We start from the raw sequence: 20,125 nt of genomic DNA on the forward strand, positions 1-20,125 counted from the left end.
ATCTATCAGATGTGTTTCCCCTCTTCTGGCAGGTGCTGTGATGCAATATTTTCCACAATCCTTGTGCTTTCTAGAATTCTCAGAAAGCTGAGCAGGCAATGCCAAGATAGCAGTTAAATTTCTTTTCTAACTCTTGCTTTGTATGGCTTAGTTCTTAATTCAGGTCAGTGACCAAGTCTAACAGGACTGCAGTTCCTGTAATCACTTTCTCCGTGCATGGTGTTGGGAGAAAATGAAAACGTTTGGTAGGCTGCACCCACTTTGCTTGTCTAGCACATTGAAAGGAACAGTCTTTTCATACCTCTGGCGGTTGTTGCTGATGCTGAAAATTCTTTAGTTGAAATGGGTGTGCGTGCCCACAGTGAAATGTGTAAACGGATTGATTGTGTAACTTGGAACACAGGAACTCAGTTATTGTACACAACTTTCAGTAGTTTTATGAAGAGTTTTATACAGTTTGTAGCAATGAAGCTAGAGAAAGAAGGCAAGTTTGAGATTTTTACTAGAAATTAAGAGTTCTGGATGGTTTTTAAAAAACATGCTCTAAGAACTTTATTTTTAAAGGGACGGAGGGGGAGCCAAGTGACTATTAGTGCCTTTTAAAATAAAACAATAGTAGAAAGATTTTATTTCTAAAAAAAAATCTCATGTAAATAACCTTTTCCAGTTGTGAGTCAGTTCCTATTAAGATAATGAAATTATCCAAAACACTGGATGAACGCTGAACTTATTTAGTTCAAAAATTCACAATAAATGTATATTGAAAATTCAGACAATTAATAGGTAGCATTTGCTCTATTTTCAGACATTATCTAAAGTAAAATAATGAATGTTTTTAACCTGTTTCTTCAGAATTACAAAAACTAGACTGGGTCTTTACTCAAAGATAAGGAGTGTAAGTGAATTATAACAACTGTATGGAATGGTAGCTTTATTGTTCTCATTGTTTTCAGTATTTCGTCTGTGTAGATAGAATGCTTGAAATTTCAGTATTATGTTCACATTTGTGGTTTTTTTTTTTCTGTAGAAATTCTACTACAAGCTCTATTAAAGGTTGATATATCTATTCAGGCCCCAAAACTAGAGAAAGTCTTTGAGAGCTTTGCATTTATCATTAAAGAAATTAATTTTATGCTTAACAACCAGATTTTAGGATACTTTGTGCATATCAGCCACCCCAGAACTTTATTTTTCTTTCCTTTCAGAACCGAAACATGAAAAACAGACTGAGACTCAAGATACAGGTATATACATATATATAAATGTATATATAGATGTGTGTGTGTCTGCGTATATATGGGTGGGTTGTGTGTGTGTACGCTCCCACAGGCCTCTCACCATGTATATATATTTATGCATATGGAGCGTACTATAAAATCTTTGTTTTGTATGTAATTGAAGTAGAAATACCTCTAAAATAAAAGTTATTGGAATATAAATTATTTTCAAAACCAGATAAATAGTTTAGTCAAGTTATCATAAAAGTCATAACTTAATCATTGGAACATGGTAGTTCAGCATAGACAGCCTGCTGTCTGCTGTGAGCCTTGCTCATAACCTCGTAACCAGTGCTTAAGATCATTCAACACGTACGGGCTGTCAATACTAGCTCTGCTTTGTGCATACTTTTTGCTAATGCCTTTGTCTAATCAGCAGAAGCAATTAAAAAAACTGTCTGCAGTGCTCTCTCTGTGTCCTGTATGCTCTGTTGTCTTGAAATACAGCTTTTTTTGAGCGTCAGGTCAGCTGATTGGAAAAGACACAATTATTTAGTTTAGAATTGAAGTCAATAAATTCTTTAGTGTAAATAAATTGCAAGTGTCTGTTTTGTCACCTTTGTGATCATAAGCTTAAGAGGACAGTCAAATGAGTTAAAAGGTGCCATATTTAAAGAAAACAATTTCATTTTCGTGGAATTCATAATTTTAAGTTGAAGAACTTGCTCGTTGTCCTTCAGGAAGGAAGGTAGGACTCCTTAAGGAATTGCATGTTTATCCAAATAAAAAGACTTTAAAAGTTTATTGGGTTTAGGTTTTGTTTCATTTGTTTTTTAATATATCTAGCAGATGGAGTTGATGCTGCAAAAGATCAAAGTGGGAGTACTTATTATGCTTAGAAAGATTAAGAAGTTTTCTTAAAAATTAAGTTTTTAAAGTTACTGTGTCTTAATCCAAACAACATTTTCTCAGAAGGTACAATATTGAAATATTTACCTAATGAATACAGTAGCAAAACAGAAGAAAATTTAAGAAGCAATTTCTCTTTTTTCCCTCAAAGTTCCTGTTTGTTTATAGCAGTGTACTGTTCACAGTTAAACATGTCTGTGCTAGCTGTGTTCTTTTGTGTTCTATGTAAGTTTATCAGTTGAGGACTTGACTTTATGATTGCTCTGAATTAAATGTTTTCTTAGGTGTTGAGGACCTTCCAGAGGAGGTGAATGAAGCTACAGAGCCGGGTATGTATTTTGTAACTGTGATCTTACAGTGCTTTGATGAAATATATGCATTTTGAAGTCTGATGTAAAAGGAAAAAAAGCTTATATGAATTTTTCTTTCTAAACTTCTTCTACAGATGAAATTATTGAAGATTTTGATATTGATAAAGAGCTGTCAGGTACGAGGTTTTATGGTTTGTGAAAGAAAACATTTTTTCCTTCCATTTTTGTTAATTTAATTTAAAAATAAACGAGCAAAAAACAAAGCAGGGAAGTGTGCTATATATAGAATCATAGAATGGTTTGGGTTGAAAGGAACATTTAAAGATTGTCTGGTCCAACTCCCCTGCCATGGGCAGAGACATCTTTCACGAGATGATCTTGCTCAAAATCCAACCTGACTTCAAACACTTCCAGTGATGGGGCATCCATTACTGCTCTGGGCAACCTGTTTCGGGTGTCATGCCACCCTCATCGTAAAAAAAATTTTTTTCCTTATGTCTAACCTAAATCTGTCCTCTTTCGCTTTTAAACCATTGCCCCTCGTCCTGTTGTTACAGGCCTCACTAAATTGTCTTTCTCCATTTTTCTTAAAAGTCCCCTTTAAGTACTGAAAGGCTGCAGTAAGGTCCCCCTCAGAGCCTTCTCTTCTCCAGGCTAAACAACCCCAGCTCTTTCAGCCTTTCTTCCTAGGAGAGGTTCTCCAGTCCTCTGATAATTTTTGTGGCCCTTCTCTGGACCCAGTCCAACAGGTCACTGTCTGTCTTGCACTGAAAACTTCAGAGCTGGACACAGTACTCCAGGTGGGGTCTCATCAAAGCAGAGTAGAGGGGTAGTAGAATCACCTCCCTCAACTACTGGCCATGCTTCTTGTGATGCAGCCCAGGATACAGTTGGCTTTCTGGGCTGTGAGCGCACATTGCTAGCTCACATCTAGTTTTTCATCCACCAGGATCCCCGAGTCCTTCTCTACAGGGCTGCTCTCAATCCCTTCATCCCTCAGCCTGGATTAGTATTGGGGACTGCCCTGACCCAGGTTGCAGGACCTTGCACTTGGCATTCTTGAACTTCGTGACATTCTCACGAAGCACTTAGAGCTTCAATTTGAGTAATGGAGTAGGTTAATTTCCCACATCACTACTCAAAAAGGAGAGGTTGTAAATTTTCATTTGTTGTGCTGGGTCAGGGAATTTTGAATGAGTACTGTGTCAAATGTAATTTAAAGATTTTTCTCTAAAAAGTTAAAAATATCTTTAAGCAAGTTTTTTTTCTCAAATGACGTTTATTCAGTCAGCTAGAGCAAATTGATAGAAGCAGTTTAGTCTGTGCACAGTGTGCACATTTGATGCTGTATTTATGTATGTTTTCTGTTTGAAAAATGTGTTCTAATATAACTAAACATTTTTTTTTACACGATCAACAATTGTAACCAAAATCACTTTTGGGGGGTGTAGTAGGAATGGAGTTGGTGAAAAAGAGGAGCTAAACTTTTGGACATGAAATGCATTCAGTATCTTTTTTTCTGCTTTTAAGTTAACCTGGTTGTTTGTTCTGCAGTTTAAGGCTTCCTTTTTGTTTGATACTAATTTGCTTGTGTGGCTGGTAGGGAATAAAAACAAAGTTGTGAACATCGTGTGTGTAACTTCCAACACTTATTTTCTTTGCAACAGTAGAAAGTAAGCATAAAGAAGATGATGTGGCCACTGAACCAGAGGAATCAGGTTTGTATATTATTTTTTGCATGAGTTTGCAACTTAAAACACCCAGAAATAATAAAAAAATTACAAACTATAAATATCATAGCATAGAGTTCTATGCTGCAGTGAAAATACATTCTAGCTTTAGCTTTTTTCTTTTAAGGACAAACTATTTGGAAGCTAGCATCCTGGGTTTTTTAATGACAATATTGTAGTGGCTCACAGAGCACTCGCTCTTCAGTTTTAGAAGTTGTGACTGCTCCCAGTTCAGAAAAACTTACATTGATAAAACCAGCCATATTAAGTCATAAGAAGCTGAAGATTTCTTTGCTATGCTGTTTCCCATCAGCCAATCAGTATTGCATACTCAGGAGAGTGTATGTAAGAAACAAAATAAAGTGGAATGTGTCCCTAGCTTTGAGCAATTAATTTACGGGCTGCCCAAATCATAGTATACTTTTCCCTCTCTTCCTTTTTTCTTATTGTCTACAGCCAGTATCTTGGCTATTATGAATTCTTTTCTGGTGAGCCTGACTCCCTCCATGCGTGTGCAACTGTCAGTGTGTTAGCAGTAATAGCACTTGGTCATAAGTGGCATGTTTAAATTAAACTTATATACAGAATTTAAAAAGAACTGAATTTTGAAGTCAAGTATTTCGCAATTACAGCTGGGAACATAATAAGTATGTCAATGTTTTCTAAGCCCATATTGTGCTAGCATGTGAAACTGGGAAATTTGTGCTTTGGATAGTACAGTTTCAGAATTTTGAAGTACCATTTTTGAAACTATGCAATCCTGCAATTTACTCATTGGCCTACTCAAGTATTGACTGTTCCCCAGGAAAAACTCAGCTGAGGAAAATTTGCATTGTACTTCTGCAAAAGTAGTATTACAGAGTAGTCTTCATAGGTCACTGTTCTGAGCATAATGGAAAAAAATGCAGCTTTTTGTAGATATTTAGAGAACTGTCCAGTTTTAATTTTGTACACATTTGACTTACAGAAATGCCTGTTCAAGCTGAGGATTATTCAAATGATGATCTAGTGGGTAAGTTACTCTTTAAGTGCTTGGTTTTTTTCCCCCCAAAATGAAACTATATCTATATGGGAAGTTTGTAAACAGATTACTCTGTGGAGAAGAGTGAAAGGGTATCAGTATTGTCATTGAAAGTTGCTTCCTGTTTTTGAAGCAATGATCATTATGTTTTCCTGCGTAAATGCTGATAATAGTTACTGGGTTATATGGAAGCGTTCCAAATAAAACTGTGAGTAGTTGTAATTTACAACTTAATTCTTAATGATTTCAGACAGAGCTGGATAAGTTGATACAAAAATTTCAGGTCTCAAACTATGGGTGTACTTCTTTTCTGGAGTAACTGATCATAAGTCTGGTAATACTGTCACTTCTCTGTGTATCAGTCAGATCTATTTGATTCCGACTGTGGCACGGTTTTTGGGCACTGATGTAGAAACAGGACTGTTTTGTCATGCCATCAAATTTTTCTTGACATAACTGATTTTAAGAATAAGAGCACTTCCAGCTCTTCCATCTGTTGCCTGACAGTAGTAAATGTAGTTTTCCAAAACCATTTTTAGAGTAGGTAAATGGCTTCTAAATTTGAAGACTGCATACTATTAAATTTCTTCTGCTTTTTGGATTTAATTACTACAAGTTGCTAGTTTGTTCTTTGGAATTAAGTCATGTTGAGTGAAACACTGAGTTGTATCTCTGGGCAGTAAATAACAGAAGCTGCAATCCAAGAGTCTTGACAGCTATATTTCTGTTTTGTTCTGATTAGCCTGAGCACCTCTCTGGGTTAGTTAATCTTTGCTATATGCAGAAGATTTTATGTGGTGTGGTGCCCAGATAGTTCTGTGGGGTTTTGTTTTAACTTGTAAGAAAGGAAACTTGTATTTGGTTCTTATGCATGCCAAAAGTAGCCAGAGAAGAGGCCTTTGTGGTTGCACAGTACAAATTGGAGGCATGGTTTAGTTCATGTTTTAATTTACATGCTGAACCTTAACTGAGGTGGTTTGAAATGCTGGTATCAATATGTAACTGTGTTGTCTGGGAGGACTTTCTAACCTGTTTATCACAACAGTCACATGGTGTGTTGAAATGTTTGAAGCCACAGGCATTCATTAATAAATGCCTTATCTAAAAATGTTTTCTTTCATAATGGATTTGAAATACTCTAAACCAAAGCTTAGAACCAATGTAGGAACAAGGAGTAGTTACCTTTGACAGCACAGGCAAAAGTTCAGCAAAGGTGGTGTTCTGTTGATCTGTTGTACTTTAAGTTGGAACTGTACTAGAAGAAAAGATGTTTTCTTTCAGAAAACGTTGCTGCTTAAAATTAAAATAACAAAAAAGCTCTTACAGGACTTGCAAAATTTCAGCAGTAGGTAATTCTACTGCACAGTGTCAGTTGAATTGCTATGAAGATGATCTTTGACTTACATATACTATTTTAAAACTAAATTCAGAAGCCAAGTATCAACTTGAAATTGTTAATTTTTGGTTTTGTGGACCATATTTCTATGGCTTTTTGTGCTGTAATTTATGGCTCAGCCTTGCAGTGGAAGATTAATTTCCTGCCTTCACCAAAAAAGAACCAAAACCAACTTATGTGTATTGTACACTAGAGGGAAGTTTTCCAAATACTCCATTTAGATTTATAGAATCAATTAAGTTGCAAAAGACACTTAAGATTATAGAGTCCAACCATAAACCTAACACTGTCAAGTCCACCACTGTACCATGTCCCTAAGCATCACATCTACATGGTCTTTTAAATATCTCCAGGGATGGTGACTGAACCACTTCCCTGGGCAGCCTGTTCCAATGCTTGAAAAACCCTTTTGGTGCAGAAACTCAATCTAAACCTTCCCTGGCGCAACTTGCTTGTCCTGTCGCTTGTTACTTGCTGTTAGCTCGCTCCAACCTCCTTCCAAGCAGCTGTAGAGCGATAAGGTCCCCCCTGAGCCCCCTTTTCTCCAGGCTAAACACCCCCAGTTCCCCCAGCCTTGTGCTCCAGCCCCTCCACCAGCTTCGCTGCCCGTCTCTGGACACGCTCCAGCCCCTCAATGTCCCTCCTGCAGTGAGGGGCCCAAACCTGAACACGGCATTCGAGGTGCCCACCGCACTAGGGCTAAGTACAAAGAGATAATCGCTCCTTTAGTTGCAGGTGGACTTTCAAATAAGATTGTGGAATTGAGCCTAGCTGTGCACTCTCTTTTTTATTGTATTGTGATACAAAGAGAGTTCTTGCTATTTTCAAACACCATTAGAATCAAAAATGACTTGTTTTACTCTGAAATAGTATGTATTTCTGATCCTTTTAAAAGTTTTTTTAAGTTTATTTTTTTTACCTCCAGTTGTTTTAAAAATTAATGCAACACACTTAGGACAAAACAGAATCAATCAAAACCTATTTCTTCAGTAATTAAACATGCAAGTAACTATTAGATGTAGTACCATATATGTCATTCCTTGTTTAGGAAGTAGAAAATGAAAATAATTTGATAAGCACACAATCTGCAACAGTGTGACAACATATTCAAGAATCTTTAATAATTTATGTAGTTATGGGGAATCACTTTGAAGACAGAAGAATTGTTGTTTATCAGTTCTTGTATAAAGCTTATTATTTCAGCACATAGAGTAGAATTCAAATAACATCTCTGAAATAAGTACTGACTTATTATAAACTACTGACCAGGAATAAAAATTATATTACTATTAAATTATTGTTTTTTTCCTACTGTCAAGTATGTTTACCTGCTTTTTTTGGATGTGAAACATTCAGTTTGAAGGCAATATTATTCTCACATTTTCCTCTTAAGAGTATGAAGTTCATGCTTACCAGGGATTTTTTTTTTTTATTATTTGTGGTGGAGGATTCAGTATGCAGTTTTTTGTTGTCAGAATTCTTTCCTTATTTGTTCATGTGATTTCATTTTATCAGATACTCAAAGCTAGTATTTCCTGTTATTTCAGCAGTAATTAATATTAAATTTCATTGTACTAAAGACAGTCAAGAACTCTCCTGATTGAAGAACACCTTTATATACATATGTGCTCTTTACGTGTATAAAAGATGTACCTATTTACATAATAAACATAACTTCAGGCAGTGTAAAAGATACTCAGAAATGTCACTAGAGTCCTTATTCTTCAGTAGTATAAATTCATGCAACTTTATTTGAAACGTGGTGTCACCAGTTTGAGTCAGGTTAGGAACAGTTATTTGATTTTTATCTGAAACATAGGAACTTATTTGTTTTGGAAAGAAAACAGGAGATAGTTCAGAGCTGTGCAGAGCATTGTCACATTGCCAGCAAAGGGATCAGGTGTGGGATTTGAATATGCTGGAGTGCAAGTCAGAAGTTGTTTCCTGGCTTCAGGGCATATCACACACAAAAAAATTATGGTGTCTGTCGGTACTGTTTTCCAATTTTCTAAGCTTACTTCTAAAATTATTGCCAATATTCCTTTCCAGCTGTAGGCTATTTTATCTGAGGTTATAGTCTCTATTTTTATAAATTAATGCACTTAAGTGGTATGGTAGGTCAGCTTGAAATACTATCGATTTAGAATTTTTTGCTAATCCTGCTTTACACTGGCACATAAACTGCAGTGGTTGTGATAGAGTGGTGCTTGTTGGAGACATATTTTAAGGGAGACATATTACAGTTTTCGGGACACCTTTACTCTCTGTATTTGAATTTTGATCCCTTTTAATATGTGTTGAGATTTAAAATACTTAAGGGTTGTTCGCCCACCGCCCCCACCCCTCCTTCATCACATATCCTTGACATTTTTATAATCCTGCATTTATTTTACCAACTGCTGAAATCCCCTATGTGTAGAGAAGTTTCCACTTTACAACTTCGACCCTTCCTCATTCCCTGGCTCCTCTTTTCCAATTGTAATTGTCCTTGACTTTAAAAAAACACAAAAAAATTAAAAAAATTGTGTTAGTATATTTGTGGCATGGCCTAAATTTCCTTTACATGGTAAATGAAGTGCCATATGCTGAGAAAAATTTTACTGCTTAGATAAATATTTAAGTTTATATTTCCCACCTTATACAGCAACTTTGTGTACGTTCATTATGATAGCGCCTAGAAATCATAGCTTTCTAAAATTAACTACTCTGATACAAAGTTGCCTTTTTTAGCATTTACAATCCTTTTTTGTTGTTTTAGAGTAAGTTGTGTTGTGGTTGGTCCTTTAATATAGATTTCCCCTTATTTTTTCAGATACTTAAAGCTTCAAAAGAAAAGTCCCTACATCAGGAGGACCAGCCCTAACCATACGCTACAAAAGGGGAGCAGATGGTTGCAATAGATCTTATGATGTAATTATTGAGCAGTTCAGGGTTTGGGGAGCAAACACTAAGATATTGTAAATGGGTTTTAGCCAACTGTCATTTTAGTAAGCTTTTTTAACACTTGGATGTTTAATTTACATTCCTGTCTGATTTTCCTGATTTTCTTTTTTTTTTTTTTTTTCTTTCTTGGTCAAGTTTAGTGGATCCATTATTTTTTTCTTCTGTGTTTGTGACAGAGTTGCAACTTCAGGCTGCATTTTGTTTGTGCTGTTTAAGCAATTGTTAATATTCTATTTATAACATAGCAGCAAGTACATTTTTTTGGATTTTAATATTTATCTTTTGGGTTGGATTCATACAGTATGTACAGAGCAGTTTGGTCAAACAAAATGTGTAATATTATGAGCATAATAAAACATTTAAACTATTTTATAACTGCTGATATAGCATACAGCCTAACTACATTTTATTGAAAACAGTAATCGGGCACACACTATGCTGTGAAGTTTGACTTAGATCTCTTTGCAGTGATGTTATGTCAACAGTTACGCTACATGAATTTTCAGGTGTTTTTTAAAATAGCCTAACAAGCTACAAAATATGTATGTTTAATTCATACTAGTAAAGGGCAGATTACTAAATTAATTATTTCAGAAACCCATTATGTGTGAATTTAGAGCTTGTTATTTATGCACATTTGACTTTTTTTAAAGCAAAAACTTCTAGAAATGACATAATAGTTTGGCAGGGAGTCAGTGCAGATTGCAACGAAACTTGAGTTGCTGGAATCAAGATTAATTCAGTAAAATTCTTCTGGTTTGTCTACCAATATAATGACCTCAAAGCTGAATTTAGTAAGCTTTATATTCAGTGAATTATTTTAAAATTCAAATCTGCATAAATATTTGACTTGTAAATTTTATTTTAAAAAAGAAAAGCTTTGGACATTCAAACTTAAGAAAAATAGGATATCAGAATTTAAGGCCTGCAATCATAAAAGCTCTTGTATATGGTACATCTGAAATTTAGACTTTGAACGATTTAGAATTTTAATATAACAGGTGTACTTCTTACCTGTTCTGTGCTGCTGTTCCACAATTATGAAGGCATACTTTATTCTTTGGCATTTTGCATGTGTTCCTTTTTGGCTCAGGAATAATTGCTGTGATTTTAGAAAATTGCCAAGTCTGATACAGGAGCTTAGAATAAATAAAATAATACAAGTTTTTTTAGAAGAAAAATCAGTTTGGTAGCCCTAACAGTGGTTGCCTTTTGGTTGGCAGGGAGATTTTAAATTTTTGTAGCACTGTTTTGAAGTCAGGTTTTTAGTTGCTTACATTCATAGTGAAAGGGTCATCCTATATGCATGTTTCTTTTTTTTGTTTGGGATTTCAGTAATACTCACATAAGTGAGTGTTACATCTGATCAACAAATGCAGATGGCCCAAAGTGATCTTCTTTAGACTTTTCAGGAAAGCAATAATATTCTTAGACTGTGACGTGGTTTGGGATGGGATATTCTAGTAAAATTACCTGTGATTGTGAATTACAAAGCAATAATTTTTACAAAGCCATATTTTGTGAGGGAGCTTGGGAATGATTTTAGAATGTTGAATGGAGAACTGTTTATATAACTGTGGCAGCCTATTTGTAGAATTATGGGACTGTGAGAGTATTATATTATGCTGTGATCAGATTTTAAGTATTTGTGATTTTACGTGCTTCATGTTTACAAAAATATGCCAAGCTGGGCAAGGTCAAGCAGACTATTAAAAAAAATGTATATTTAATCTGTTTTAATGTTTGGCTGCAATAAAACACAGAAGAATATCTTTGTCTTTCTAGTGTCATTATTTTTCCAAAATGTGGTAGATATTAACAATGGGGATAAACGTTTGACTCAGCCACTAATTAATACTATTTTTCAAATTAATCATTTTGAGTGTTTTAAAATAAATTTGAAAGTATTACTTACAAAGATGAAGAAATATAGCAAGTAGAAGTGATTTTTATTTTTGGATGATACTGTGTGAAGGAAACAGGCAGTACTCCTAAGATATCTGTGTTCTATATTTGTGTTGTGCTTTTTTGATTGGAATATTAGCTATTCTGCAATCAATTTGGCCTGAATTTTTGCCCGTGATACATAATTTCTATTTGTAACTTAAAGTGGATGACATACCACTCTTTAACAAAGGCAAATGTGTGTGTGAAGTATATCTACCTTTCATAGAGAAATATTCTAGGTTATGGTCGTAGTTTAAATCCAAAATCTGGCAAGGGTGTTGTGTCTGTGTAGTTCTCTGTTGGAAAAAAAAAGATGTTCCTTTGACCTTTTCAGTTTTCAAACATCAACATATTTTTATGATTAAATATTACTGAATTAAGAACTGTAGTCAAAGAAGATTACATCTTCAAAAGATTATTTTTTTATTATTTTTTTTTCATGTTGCTACATTGCTTCTTGCTATATCTCAGTGAATCTGTGAAATCTTGGATTCGGTTACTGTTTTTGGAAATTTCAGGAAGAAATAGCAATAAGGAAAGCAAAATGTAAAGAAGGTCAGGATATTAAAGTTTTATTTTAATACTGCAGATTTGCTGCAATTTTAAGTCACTTTTTCACATTCTCAGTAATGAAAAAGGTATCATATGAAACTATTCTTTCTAAAAAGTAAAGAGAATGGATGAGATTCGATAGAGGAAAAATACTGAAAATGTCATGTTTTTACTGAATATCTTAGTAATTTTACATGCTTCAAAAATTATGTATATGTAATTAATAAATTGTATCATACATTGATAGCATTGATTGGGATTCATGTAAAATCTACAATGTCTGAAATACATTTTTAGTTTTGACTTGGGTCATTGTCACATGCATTCAGAAATATTTAGACATATTGTAATATGAAAAATAAATGTTTTCTTTATAGTAGAAACCTGCTTGGGATTACCTGGTGAACATTTCATGGTGATAGCAGTCCTAGCCTGTAGAGACTGGTTAAAACAGTTTTGTCTGTGATTTTTATCTAGATTTGTTTTGCTGGAAATGGAGAAATTGAGTACAGGATGAGAGTAGTTTGAATAGCTAAGAAAATTTTTGTTTGAGCTACAGTTGGTTTGAGTTGATGACAAAGCAGTCTCAAGATTTAACTATCATATCCCTGTCTTGTAGACATTTTTAAACCTTTGTCAGAAATAGCAAGATGAAAACCATTTTGTACTGTCAAAGTAAGCTAGGGATCAGTGTGGAGGGAACAAAGCGATATGTGCTAAATACCATGCTGAATTCTTGTTTAACTATGGTGAGACCTGAGAGAAACAAGCTCTTCAGAGCTAGCAAGATCAAGATGTGATGAATTTCAAAAGCAGCTACCTAGAAGGAGAAGCTGGAGTATTTAAAGATCATTGGAGAGGCTTTGGTGAAGTCAGTGGCAGCTAATTTTGCAGAATACAGGTTGAAAAAGTTCTAAGAATTTGGAGAATTGATCCTAGTACATAAGTGGATATAGAGAACTACCGTTACATGTTGCATGACCCTCAGTAATAAAGAAATGTGAAGTTGGGCAAGAAATGGGAGATAGAAACAGGCTTTAGAGTGATGAGCTCATACTTAGTTTTTCCTGTGATGGAAAAGAAGTTACAAAAATACACGGATGTCCAAGATGGGTGGAAGAGAGTTGCTGAGACACCTAAGAGGGAATTAGAAGAGGTCAGGTGAGACTATCATTATTGCTCATAAGGGAAAGATCCAGGGAAATGGATGGATAAGTAGCGTGCTGTATCGTGGTTAACTATCCTGTAATGAGTTGTTCATATGCTTTGAGTTGGTAAAAATAATAGATATATGAGTATATAAACTATTCCGTGCCTCATCCGGAGCTGAATTATTGCTCTTTTTAAAATACAGTATTTCTAATGGCATACAAATGGACACGACTATTCTATTTATTGTTATGCATACACACACACACAAAAGCCCCAACGAATGGAAGAGCCTGTATTTTAGAAAGTACTGAACAATGCTTTCATTAGCATACTGTTATAGTAATAATATTCATTCTTTAAGTTATCCCATAGTATGTAACTGACTATAGATCTGTTTGTCATTTTTTTCCATTTAATTGGCAATCTGGATTTTATGGTGTAATTGAAGAGGTGAAAGACTTTCAATATGACCATATTTATTAAATTTACCATATCGTAATCAAGTGTCCTCCTGAAACGAGGACTTCAAGTTAATACTCGTTCTGCCTAGTTCTGAATGTAAAAATCAGAGTCATACTGTCTGTACATTCAGTAGTAGCGGTTGTCAGCTTGTAGTAAAGGGTGAAATTGAAATGTGAAATGCTTTCTTCATGTGTATGCGTAACCCAGTTTTTCCATGAAAAAAATAAATTTTTTTGGCATGGTGTGTTTTATTCAGAATATAATGCTTCTGAGCAGTTGGTTTAAAAAACTGTGAAGATGGAATATTCTGACGAGATGTCTCTGACTGACTTAGAGAAAAAACATTTTCTTTAATTTCTATCAGAATACCTCAAAACTAAAGAGTATATGTTAAAGAGAATAACTGTAACTGAAAAGCCAGCAGAGCTCTCTTTTTAATATTCTGTTAAGTTTATTGGGAGGAAATAGTGAAAACTTACTGGGACAACACTGGAAACAGAATAATAATAGAATTTTGAGGCAAGATGCTTTAAATGTTACAGAGTAGGACAGAACCAAAAAGTCTTTAGAGAGGAGAAAAAGAGGAAGGGACAAGCCTGTCGCTGTATGTACCACCTTCGCGATATACACATGCCCGATTGTTTTATGGTATGTAGTCTGTCTTTTGCTACAGACTGTCTTGTGCTTAGTTTATACTTACCTGTGTATTCAGATGTTTACAGAACATCTGGGTTAAATTATTTTAAAAGTTGAGGTAAGACAAAAGCTTCCAAGTGCCCAAGGAACTTCTGAAAATGATACCTAGGTTCCCAATAGACTTTCATGGATTTTACATTTTAATTATATATGTTTATATATATATCAAGTTAGTGTTTCCAAGAATTTTTGATTAGTATACAGGTTTTACTTTTCTTGCAAAACAGCTTGCATAAGTGTGTATCACCAAAATCTACCAAATATCTAAAGGGGAAAGTTTGAAATATTTTGTGACAGAAGCAATGGTGTAATATTTGCATAAAAGGTTGTTCTCTGCAGATGCTTCAAGTATGTAGTTCAGACAGTAAACTATCGTTGCTTTAAAAAATAAAAATGGAACAGAAGTCTTGTTGGCTCAATTATAAGATGTAGTTTTCTTGTATCTTTCTTACCATAAACTGTTAACATAAATTTATTTCAATGAAATTATATTTTTAATATTCTAGGGAAAAGTGAAAGAGAAATTGAACAAGACAAAACAGAAAAAGGTAAGTCTGAAAGTAATATTCTGTTCTGAAATTCAAAAACATTATTTCTGGGAGGACGGATTTAAATCAGATTAAATGGTAGTGAAGTTTAGCTCCTGTGTATCTTACGTAAACTGGAGTTGAATAAACATCCAGAGTGCATCAGCTTTTGTACGTAAACACACGGTACACACACAGTTGTTTCCGAAGCTGACGTGAGTGTATTCCCCTTATGTGGTCACAGGCTGCTGTTAAAAACTTCTGCTGTTTCAGGAGAAAATGTTTGATGTTGTACTCCTAGTTTAGGACTCCGGAGGTCACAGCTTCATCAGGCTCCTCCAGCGTTTGTGGGTGACAGGCAACCTGGGGCTGCCCAGCCCCAAAAGCTGGGTTCAGCGCTGCCTGCTTTGCTAAGCTTGGCGAGGCAGGTGGCATTAAAATCAGTCCTTGTCAGCTCCATGTTTACCCAGTAAGGGTTTCTGTCTGGCTTAGTATGGGTAGGAATATACAGAGGCAGGTTTGGTGGAAAAGAAGGGAGATTTTGCTAAGAGCACTGTGAATCTGTTCTTCCTGGGATGACACTGGTGCTGCCCCTGTGCATTCCCTGTCCCTGGATGAAGTTTGCACAACCTCCTTCACTGGGATCAAGGTTGGTATCTGACCCTAGCTACATCACTACAGCTGGCAATACCCAAAAACCTCAGGGCCTGTGCCTGCATCATTTTCACTCAGGTATGGCCTGTGGAGTAGTGCCTACCATAAGTAGCTCCATCGCTACTTCTAGATGGAGGAAAAGGGATCCAGCAATTGCTGGTGTCTGCTGCTCCTTTCTCATTCTCTGTTTCCAATTTTCTGTGTGGCTATTTTCTATCTGAGTACTTAGCGATGCTAATATATGATCTTTGGGTAAGGTTTTGTGTATTTCTATTTTAAATACAAGTTTCTAGTATTGGAAAACTTCAAACAGTTAAGTATTAAATATGTCAAATGTAAGCATTAAGTTTGAAAAGTAAATACACATTAGCCAGTTTACTTGGAAAGCAAGGCAATTATATCCACATTTCTATTTATAAAAGGATAGATTTGGCAGGAAATACCTTAGTGCGCTGGGCTTATATACTTGATAGTAGAAAAAAGCCACCGTTATGTGCTAGTTTTGTTGACCTGTTGAAACAGTAGAATAAAATTACATACAGTAGCCATCCAGTATGGGTAAAAAACATTCACAGGTAAAAATAATAGCTTGTTGAAGGAAATGAAAATGCACGGATTTACTATTATGCAACATTATTAATCAAACTTTAAGACAACTTTATGACTTGAAAATATGACAAGGAGCCATAGTCACTTTGCACCCTAAGTGCTTTGTGTTTTTGTTTCTTTTTAAACACTGAGCAACTAAATAAATGGTTCTACTGAGTCCTGCCATTGCATTACAGGATTTCTATAAGTTGGAAGAAGGGCTAGGGTGTTTTTCTGGGGTAAGTTGGTAAAATATTGCATCCCACAGGGAAAAACAACCCTATTTTTTTAAATGAAATTTGTTTATAGCTGAAATACTTCAATGGCTTCCAAACAATTCGACAAAATTTAAGTTGTGTAAGTTTTCATAGTTCAAACTGGTTTAAGTTTTCACTTCCACTAAAAGTGTCCAGCTGTAGATGTCCTAGTCATAGAAAGTGGTTTAAAGTAATATTGAATTGGGTTATTTTAAATTACCCAAATAAGATGCAGCCATAAATCGATGAGAGATGTATTTAAGAAAATACTGTACCGTGGCTGACTGGTACATGTAGAAAACTCAGAAATCATCAGTGAATGTCATCTCAAGTTATGTGGGTTGAATTTCACCCTTGCAAGCTCTACTTCTAAGAGTATACAAACTACCTATTGATTTACTTACATAATTGTGGCCTGCATCAAGTATAAGCTGTGGGCAGAAAAACTGATGTACTTCATAGAAGTGTAGCTCTCAAAGTCCAAGACTGCTGCACAACACCATGCTGAACTAAATGTGTAGGATATTAGAGTATTAGTGTGTATTTTTGTGCAGAAAGTCAATGAAGAAATTTATTTCTGGTCTTGTCAAAGGGTTGTTTGATTCTAGCCTTTGAATGAAGGCAGAAAACTTCATGATGAAAGGGAGAGGTGAATGATGGAAATGTATACCAAAAATAAAATTATCATTCTGCAGTTGTTTGTTAAGATCAACATCCAACCAATCAACAGTAATTTCAGACAGAAAGCCCTGTAGAACACTTTCTACTGCAAGTGAAATTGTTCTGGAATAACTGCAGCTAAAGATTTATTACAGTCATTAGATTCTGTAGCTTTATTAGTCCCTAAAATGCGTTAGTTTTTATTGTCTGATTGCTTCCCCAGATAAGTTGATTATACAGGTTTTGCCTGTTCTAGCAGTACAGTTTAGAAAGATCTTTTAATTATTGGAGTGCTACTGGTTTAAAATCGTCTAGATGCAGTTACTTGGTTTTATACGTTCTAAGTTACCATTTGTGGAAGCCCATAAAACAAGTGAATCGCTTAGGCTATCTGTATCTCACCTAATGAGCTTCCCAAACAACAGGACAAAGACAGGAGTTTTTCATCATCATCAAATTCTCATTCAGGCACCCACTGAGAGGCAGCACAATTTCAAAAACTAATTTGGGTAATTATATGGGCCCAGTATAGGAGGGAGGACAATTACTTGAGCAAACTTTGAATTCCAGGTAAAAGTAGTTGATCTGCTAAGATGCATGTAGGTTTTTCAGCCCATATCTGAAACTTTAAAACTTGGGCTGGGAAGTTTGGAGTATTTGAGGGGGTGGGGTGGGGATTAATAAAACAGAAGGTCACAAAATTCATGGGAAGACTTCTACAGACCGTGGTTGTCGGTATCTACTTATTATTGCCTTCTAAAGTGCCCATCCACACGTTCCCAAGACCATTATTACTAAATTTGTGTCACAGCAGGGATAGGCGACACAGGGTGTTTAGAAAACAAAGCCTATGGCTCCCCTGGAAGTGGCTTCCTTAAGTTTTGAGTGTTTAAGATTGAGAACTATCAGGAAGAGCCTTTGCTGTGAGTGACTGTGGGATTGTGTGACATGAGGTTTTTATTTCAGATTAGGTTTAGATGTGGCACCTTCCCACCCCCCACCACTTGTCTGTTTTGATCAATGTGGGAGACAAATAAGGAGGCATCATTATATAGTCATAAACTCTAAATTTGAATAGTTACAGCTTTTATTTAAAACTTACCTGCTGGCAGTAAGCACGACATACAGCCAGTGCAGCAGGGTGGTTCCAGTATAGTTTTCAATTCAAAAGCTGGGGACTGTGTGTCCTCAAGGTGGCTGTGAAGGCTGTGGTTTACCTGGAGTCTTTCTGAGTAACTGACTAAAAGCCAGAGCCCCAGCTGCTGTTTTGCATGCCGATAGAAGCAGATGCAAGACAGCAGAAGCCACTGGGAATGCTCCCTTAACATGATAATGACAATAGGAGCAAATAAATAAATAATCTAATGACAAAAACTAAACCCCACTCAAGAGGTGGTTTGTTAGATAGAAAGCAGAGTCTTTCTGTCCTCATGTTCTCTCAGTGTGCCCTCAGAGAGATTGTGGCAGAGAGATCGTCTCACCATTTCTGAGAAGCTACTAATTTCATTAGAAGACGTGTTTAACAAGGAATACTCACGCTAATAGTGTAATACAGACTCTCATAATCACAGGGGAGGCCATGGCCCCTCTCAATTGACTACAAATCCTACAGCATTAGTTTCCAAACATTAAAGCAAGGCAATATAGCCAGCGTGGAAGCACCCTTCCTCCCAGACCTCCCAGTTAGACCAACCAGGATGTCTGTCATCACTACCAGTATACAGGACAGGTCCAAGGTGCCAGCAGCAGGTGAGCCTGCTCTCCCGCTCCACCACGTTTCCTAGGCTCTGAGCATAAGGGAACAGAAGGCTTAGGAAAGGGAATAGTACTGGGAGCAAAAGATGAAAGAAGAGGAGAAAAGGGCAGCAAGATTGGATGGAAAGCTGCCCGAGCTAGTCCCAGTTGAGATTTCTTCCTGGCCACAGTTACACATCAGCTAACAAACTCATTGTTTGTGGTGTCCTCCTTTCTGGCATATCTATCATGTCTGAATAAAGATCGTTGAATTGTAGAATATCTGCTCCCAACTTTTTACAAGGCACCAGAGTGAGAGATGATTAGTGTTTAAGTGCATGAAAGTGCATACTGGTTTTTAGACAGAAACACTAATTGTTCCAGGATTATTAACAGCAGTGTGATATTATCTCCCACGTAATTTGCTCAGGAACAAAAATGTGCATGTATCCTTTGGTTAGAGGCTCAGAGTAGGTCAGCAAGGACAGAACAATTTATGCTATGAGTTGTGCTAAAGGTACCCCATCCTTTAAATGATCTTTTCAGAAACAACAAGTTTAAGTGGTTACAGTGTATTATAATATCAGAGACCCACTTAAAAGTTGCTTGCTACCTGTTAAAATGTCAAGTGCATGGTGTATCTTTAGGATTAAAAAAAAAGTGTATTAATCATGAAAGATAATTATGATAGTTTTAAATCTTTTTGTCGAATTCTGGCTAATGAAGTATGAACTATTTTGAGGTATCGGGCTGATGTCTGATCAGTCAGCTCAGAGTGTTCACTCTTCTAGGGGAATAAGGCTTTCCTTAGCCTGGCTGACTGCTTTGTATTTCAGATGAAAATGTGAAATGGAAGGATAATTTCGCCCTCCTCCCCTTTCTCTCTACACGCTACACCCCACACACACCCCCCTTGCCCTTTCCCCCTTCTGTCACAGCAAGAGAGGATTCATTTACTCCATTGCAGAAGTATTACTCCTAGTTATTTCTGATACAATATTTCTACCAGTCTGTTCTGTATTACTTCGGACTTATGGTCAGATTTAATATATTTTTGCCATGTACTTACTAGTCATCACTCTTTTTTTATCCATCTTTTTTCCTTTGTTACTTCATTCAGTTGTTTTGGATGCATTTACTGCATTAATATAATTGGCTTACTTGGCATTTTACACAAGTTTCAAACCTTGTGTTTTGCTCAGTTATACAGGACTATACAGACATTTGAGTACATTTGTCTAGTAATTCTAGAAAAATTTCATTCCTTAACTGTTATTTCTTTAGGCAGCTTTTTGCATTAGAAGTTGTATATTTGCGTTATAATTCTGTGAATAAAATCAACATAGAAGTTGCAGAATGATTTGCCTTA

The 20,125-nt window shown here is 35.8% G+C and overlaps 1 protein-coding gene across 12 annotated transcripts in view; it reads left to right on the top strand.

Annotated features, from left to right (window-relative positions):
• The window catches only part of ASPH (aspartate beta-hydroxylase), a 132,486-nt gene that overhangs the window by 67,821 nt on the left and 44,540 nt on the right, over nucleotides 1-20,125 (top strand). For 9 of the 12 annotated variants that reach the window (XR_013926576.1, XM_080378280.1, XM_080378294.1 and 6 more), the window contains 6 exons: nucleotides 1,206-1,244; nucleotides 2,411-2,455; nucleotides 2,572-2,613; nucleotides 4,105-4,155; nucleotides 5,135-5,179; nucleotides 14,843-14,884. Coding sequence is in view for 11 of the 12 variants with exons in the window: in XM_080378280.1 (XP_080234406.1) it covers nucleotides 1,206-1,244; nucleotides 2,411-2,455; nucleotides 2,572-2,613; nucleotides 4,105-4,155; nucleotides 5,135-5,179; nucleotides 14,843-14,884 (264 nt within the window). In the remaining variant the exon portion in view is untranslated. Of the gene's footprint in view, nucleotides 1-1,205; nucleotides 1,245-2,410; nucleotides 2,456-2,571; nucleotides 2,614-4,104; nucleotides 4,156-5,134; nucleotides 5,180-9,396; nucleotides 11,298-14,842; nucleotides 14,885-20,125 lie in introns of those variants that run through there. The other 3 variants (XM_080378289.1, XM_080378282.1, XM_080378281.1) reach the window with 3 other exon arrangements.

The sequence above is a fragment of the Falco punctatus genome, assembly GCF_963210335.1.
Source record: "Falco punctatus genome assembly, chromosome: 3".
Lineage (NCBI taxonomy): Eukaryota > Metazoa > Chordata > Aves > Falconiformes > Falconidae > Falco > Falco punctatus.